Raw genomic sequence first — 6,897 nt, 5'->3', positions numbered from 1 at the left:
GAATGTTGGAGTCTGCAGCAAGCAAGCCTCGTGCTCGCTTCAGTGCCTGGCTGCCGGCCGCCATCTTGGCTGACAGTTAATTTGCATATACTCACTGATTAGCCAATGAAAAGGGTAGCGGTCGTACGCTAATTACCATGTTTCTCTTTTATTAGTGTAGATATATATACACACACGATTACATCACCAACTTAAATGCCACAGGCAAGCTGGGTAAAACGATCTGTTTTGAGTTCACTTTATCTTTCATTTCCCCTGTGAAGTTTCACAAGAAGGCCACAAATTATTTTAGACAAAAGAAGTGGACTTTTAAGAGAGTGGAACTGCAAATCTAAATCCAGAGAGCAGAGAGGGCAGTAACTCTTCCCAACACTGTAGCAGAGGGTGCCTTACCCAGGTTGTGCCGTTTGGACTTCGCATGTTCGTGAATGTGCTTCTTTGTGAAACAGCCGAAGAAGACACAGTGGAGGCAGGAGTGCAGCCTGCTCAGGTGGACTCCACAGACGTGGCAGACGCAGGACTTGGCCTGGAACACAGAGAAGAGAATGAAAACCAGCACAAGTCCTCAGAGAGAAATATGCAAGGCGAGCAAGGGGGTCCGTCCACAGGGGCACAGCGTGGACGGGAGGGGAAGCAGGGACTTTCCTCAAAGTCTCATTTTGCTAAAAGATCATTCTGTTCATACCTTCAATGGCCCCCAGGCCCCCGAAGGCACTTCCTTCATTTAGCTCAAAACTAGCTCCATGTAAGAAAACAGTCCACAATTCACCAAAACCTGTGAGCTCCTTGGATGTGCCCCACATGCGCTTTAGAAGCGAAGTCTGCATTCTGTCTACACCAGCCGACAGGCCCAGGCCCAGGCCCAGGCCCAGGCCCAGCCCCAGCTCCTAGCCCCATAGCAGGCTAGCAACTCACAGCCTATCTACTCTGAATCTGGGTAGCATTTTAAATTTGATAACCCCCAACCACAGCACATTTAGAAGCAATAAACAGACAGCGAGGGACATGATCCAGAGCAATATACAAAAACAGGAAAAGGGAACAATTTTTTGGCCAAGAATTAGACCACAGAAACAAAACTTTAGTCACAGCAATCATGAGCACAGTGTTCAATAATTCTCATACACCCACACCAACCAAGAAGGTCAGTTTTCTACCACAGTATGGCAATCACACTTATTTTAAATACTAGAGGCCCAGTGCACGAAATCATGCGCGAGTAGGGTCCCTAGGCCTAGCCTCCGATCAGGGCCATGCCTGCCGCATTGCGCCGCCCCAGGACACCCTGTGACGCTCGCTGCCGCCGCCCTGCGACACTCCACAATGCTTGCCTCCGCCGCCCTGCAAAGCTCCGCGATGCACACCTCTGCCACCGCCGCCCCATGACACTCCCCGCCCTGCGACACTCCACAACGCTCACCGCCCCATGATGCTCACCGCCCACTGCCGCTCAACAGTCACCAGTCCTGCCATGCTGCTACCCCCCCCCTCCGGCCCCCTTCACCATGGTTCCCTGTTCGCCATGCTGCGATAGGAGCCTGCGGGGGGGGGGGGGGGGGGACCAAGAGGTGGTCAATGCCCCCCATGGCGACTGGTCGAGTGGTCTTATGCTTATGGTCCTGGCCTTTTATTATATAGGATAAGTCCCATGAGATTGTCAGAATGAATATCCAACTGCTAAGATGATACCGCACACAGTATATAGCAAACTCACTTCTATCTTAACTGGGAGGGAGGGGGAGATGAAGGAAGGCATAAACTGGGTATGGGGAAGGGAAGATTAACATTGAAAGGGCCACTGCCCAACCGGTGTGGCTCAGTGGTTGAACGTCGACCTATGATCCAGGAGGTCACCGGTTCGAGTCCCAGTCAGGGCACATGCCCAGGTTGTGGGCTTGATCCCCAGTGTGGGGCGTGCAGGAGGCAGCCGATCCATGATTCTCTCTCATCATCAATGTTTCTATCTCCCCATCTCCCATACTCTCTGAAATCAATAAAAATATATTTTAAAACAAAAATTGAAAGGGCCTCTAAAAATAACAGCAGGCACCAACATTACCTGCTACTTGCTGAATGCTCGCTAGACACTGGACAGTTATTCTCATTCAATCTGCACAACCACCCCATGAAGAAGGCTTTAAGCCCCTCCGACATTGAAGAAATTTAGTGTACATGCTGTGACAATACAGCCAGCTAGAACGTGGACCAGGACCTGCCTGATCCTAGGAGCCCACTCGACCACATAGCCGGAGGCTGCCCCTTCTAAGCTTCCCTCTGCACACACAAGACCAAGCAAGGGCTCAGCCCAGAGGGGACAGGCTGAGCCCTCACTCATGTGGAGTGCAGGGCCTGGGCACTAGTCTGCAACCTTTCTTTACATAAAACAGAAACCATGGGAAACTCTTAAGAGAGCTGCACAGGGGTGTTAATAACTTGTGCGGCCTCCAGAAGAGGCAGAATCAGTGGAGAGGAGTTGGCGGGAGGGTGTGTGGAGTGTGGAGGTCCACTCCATAAAGTGAGACAGCCCTGAGATGAAGCATTGGTCAGAGAGAACCGTGAACACCCTAAGACCACGGCACAGATGCTCCTTTACATCAGTGCTCAGAGTGCACTCCCAGCCTGCAACCAGGGAGAGGCCCATGTCCCCCTCACCCCCCAGCTGGGGAGAGGCACACATCCTGTCTCCTCCCTTCTCCCCCCTCCCCCACTTCAGCTGGGGAGAGGCACATGTGCCCCCAGGCACACTTCTCAACAGCAGCATCAGCAGCACAATGAACGCTGCAGGGCTGAAAGTTCTGTCTGTACTTGGAGCTGTGCGCTGTGTGTAGGATGTTAACCAGCGCCCAGGGCCTCCACCCACTAGGGCCTCCACCCACTAGGGCCTCCACCCACTAGGTCACAGAGCACCCTCCTCCAGGTGATAGCACTGCAGGGCCACAGGGGGGAGGCCACAGAATGTCTGATGCTGCAGTAAGGCCCTGCCATTGCCTCCTCACTGCCAGGCTCTACGGGCCCTTCCTTTGCCTCTGTAACTTCTTTCCTAAGTTCATTTCTTCTACAAATTACTTCTTTATCTCTGTGATTTTCCGAATAAATGTTCTCTTAGACCCCCCCCAAAATGCCAAAGCAAAAGAAGTTGTATCATCTATTTACTCTTCCCAATGATCAAAGGAATTAACTATAATTGCTTTCAGTAATACAGAGGAAATTTTAAAATTGCTCATCTATACATATAAAAGGCTAATATGCAAAGTGTCTCCTCAGAAGTTCAACTGGGAATTCGATTGCTCACTATGATGTGCGCTGACCACCAGGGGGTGGCACAGAACAAGGCGAGCAACCAGCGGCGGTGGTGGGGCGCTGAAGAAGTGAGGGAAGGAGGAGACAGGGAGGCGGGGAATCTGATCGGCCCTGATCACTGGCCAAGCCTAGGGACACTACCTGTGCACAAATTTCGTGCACTGGGCCTCTAGTACTGTTATATTTGATGTGTAACAAATGACGTTTACAAGTACTATGGAAGATTTCATTCCTTTAGTTACAAAACCTGTTAGGAACAAAGTCCTAGAGATTCTTAGAATACATTTACTGTTAACAAAACTATAGATTTTAGTAATAAAGTAAGGGAAGGATTAAGAGGTGTCCTTTATTTTCACTACTTTATTGTTAAAACTTTTTCTTTTTAATTTTTTATCACTAATTTAAAAGCATGACCAGAGGATTTTTTAAATCCTCTATGAGCTTAATAAACCCAATTCTCTCCCCCAATATATAAAACAAAAAATTCAAGGCTAGCATTACCTTGAAAATATATACTGTATTTTTCATTGTATAAGACACCCTCATGTATAAGACGCCCCCCACTTTTCCCAAAATTAAGAAATCATTATTTTAAACATAAAACAGAACGCATTTTATTTAGTAATTACTGCAGTTAATGTTTACGTACCAGTACTATGATACTATGCAGCATATCACTTTATGCAGTCTCTGTTGCATCACTGCTCCCTTCTTCATCACTTAGTTCCAGGCACATCAATTTCTCCAACTTCTATTGTGTCACTGCTGTCTTCTGAGTCACCGTCTGTATACGTGAGATCCCCCTCATAAACTGGTGGCATTTTCTAACTTTGTTCGTGTTCTCATGGCCAACCCAACTCTCCTCATGAAGTTCCAGCGTCCATTTCACTTGCAAACATTCTTGCCTGACCTTGAATAAGTGTGGTTGACACACATAAGCCACTTGGCGCTGCTCCATAATCCAAGTCTTAAGCCTCTGCTCCACATTTGCCCATTTTGCTGGTTTTCCTCTTAAGGCCTTCTTCTTTTGTGGCATCTTAGGGAGTTGTTCTTCCTGTTTTCTCCACTGTCTGATCATACACTCAGTGGGAAGAGGTCCAAATTGTCTCTTTGCAGCACTATTTCCTTGCTCTTTTGCTTAGCTGATTACATCCAGTTTGAATTTTGCAGAGTAAGACAATCGTTTACCAGTATTTATTTTTTCACTAGATGCCCGGCACACGAAATTCGTGCACAGGTAGGGTCCATAGGCCTAGCCAGCAATCAGGGCTGATCAGAGCCTGCCGGCCGGGGCCTTCCTTTCACGGAGGCCGGCTGCCAGCTGGGGCCTTCCTTCCCCGGCTGCTGGCTGTCAGGTGGGGCCTTCCTTCATTCCACGCCACCCCTTGGTGGTCAGCGCACGTCACAGCAAATGATCAAACTCCCGGTCTAATTCCCGAAGGGGGATTTTACATATTAGCCTTTTATATATATAGATAGAAGATATGTTGACATCTTTATGGGCTCAGAAAGCTCTGGTCCCTGTTGCATCTGCACACTCTCCACCTCCATCTCCAATTACAGCATCAGGTGACGTCAGTAACAATAAGACTCATGATTGGAGGAAGCCTGTCTGACAAGGTATGGGCAGCTATGCACCCACATGGCTCCCTCCTCGGCTGACTTACGTGTATAAAACGTCCCTTGATTTTCAGTCTAACAATTTTATAAAAATATAGCAACTTATACATGAAAAAATACAGTACTCATCATGATTCTTAGCAAGATAAGTACACAATTTTAACACTTAACACCATTATTTTCCCTTAACATGAAAATTTTGTTTTAAAAATTGACCAAAGTTAAGCCCTGAAGTTTAAATGTAAAACTGCATCACCTGTTCTGTTGCAGAACTTCATTAAAGAAAAAATCTGCCTAAAGAAAAAGTACTTCAAGAATTTCTGCTGCACAAAACGGAACTACAGAAATTAAACAGAGGCCAATTAGCAACAACTACAAACACAGAAAGTGGTCATGTCCTGCTGTTATCAGTCAGGGAAAGAAAGCCTTAACACGTTAAGCGCCCAGGCTGTTTTTTTGAACAACTCAATTCATGTAACATAAAATTAACCACTTGAACAAGTCAATAATGAATTGTTCAAGTGGCTAATTTTATGTTACATGAATTTCACCTCAATAAAACTACATTAACTTATTTACATGCACACACGTGATGCATATTAGGGCAGGAATATCTCCAGTTTCAAGGCATCAGCACAGACACCACTGTTGCTGACTGGAGGGAACTGCAGTCTAACAAGGCTTGCCCTGGGCCTAACCATGAATACAGTGGGGCCTTGACTTACGAGTGTCCCGACTAACGAGTTTTTCGAGATACGAGCTGTCTCTCGGCCGATTTTTTGCTTTGAGTTGCGAGCTAAAATTCGGGTTACGAGCCAGCTTCAGATACCCCACCACTAGTTGGCGCAGCGAATGTCACAGTGAACGCCACAACATCAGCCCAGCATCACGTGTCTCACTCGTTCACTTTTTGATATGACATACAAGTAATTGGAGTTACGAGCTCCGTCACGAAATAAATTAAACTCGTAAGTCAAGGCCCCACTGTACTCAGACTAGGCCAGATGGAGCTCTTTAAAAGTATCTATGCAATGAAAGCCAGAATAGGCCAGGGAACTCTTCTAGATGCACAGAATCTAAAAAGACATGAAAATAAACACAACGCAAGATCCTGGATTGAATCCTATATCCACTTTTTTAAGCCATAAAGGACATTATTGGAACAACTGCTGTATTTAAATATGAACCATATGTTAGGTAACACTATTTCACCCACATTAAACTTGCCGAGTGTGGTCACTGTCTTGTGGTTCTGCAGAAGAATGTCCTGGTTCTTAGGAGATGCACATAGGGATAAACTATCAAGTCTACAACCAACTTTCAGATGATTCACCAAAAAAGGTATGGAGAAACAAAGCGCAAACCAGCAAAACCTGACAATCTAGATCAGCGGTTCTCAACCTATGGGTCACGACCCCTTTGGTGGTCAAATGACTCTTACACAGGGGTCGCCTAAGACCATCCCGCATATCAGATATTTACATTATGATTCATAACAGTAGCAACATTACAATTATGAAGTAGCAACAAAAATAATTCTATGGTTGGGTCACATGAGGAACTGTATTTAAAGGGCCAGAAATTTGAGAACCACTGATCTAGATAAATGTGGAGGATTTTTATTTTAGTATTCTTGCTATTTATGTAGTTTCATATTTTAAAAAATAAACTAAGGGAAAACTATTGAACTGAATATATACCTTGTAACTCAATAATTCCATTCTGTTCATACTTAACAGAAACAACACTTTTTAAGGAATAGAAATGTGTATGTTAAGGACACCAAAAGACATGTAAAGAAAGTCATGGTAGCAGTCTTTGTAATGCCCCAAACCTAAAAACAATGCTCATCAGCAGTAAAGAGAATAAACTGTGGTGTTTAGCAGAATACTCCAGCGATGAAGAGGAAGCCACGGTGTAACCAGCAGCATGGTAATCCTCACAATGGAAACTTAGGAAACCGGCCACTCGGCTAAA

At 45.8% G+C, this 6,897-nt stretch overlaps 1 protein-coding gene across 1 annotated transcript in view; it reads right to left on the bottom strand.

The window, feature by feature from the left end:
• USP22 (ubiquitin specific peptidase 22) overlaps positions 1 to 565 on the bottom strand; it is a gene marked incomplete at its 5' end in the record, with an annotated part of 57,946 nt that extends 57,381 nt beyond the window's left edge. The window contains one exon of the mRNA XM_014542824.1: positions 394 to 565. Coding sequence (XP_014398310.1) covers positions 394 to 565 — 172 coding nt within the window. The remainder of the gene's footprint in view (positions 1 to 393) is intronic.
• Between the last annotated feature and the right edge of the window lie 6,332 nt (positions 566 to 6,897).

This window comes from Myotis brandtii, unplaced genomic scaffold (assembly GCF_000412655.1).
Source record: "Myotis brandtii unplaced genomic scaffold, ASM41265v1 scaffold314, whole genome shotgun sequence".
NCBI classification, from domain to species: Eukaryota; Metazoa; Chordata; class Mammalia; order Chiroptera; family Vespertilionidae; genus Myotis; species Myotis brandtii.
The sequence above is the reverse complement of the archived record's forward strand: the minus strand, read 5'-3'. Positions and strand labels throughout refer to the sequence as shown.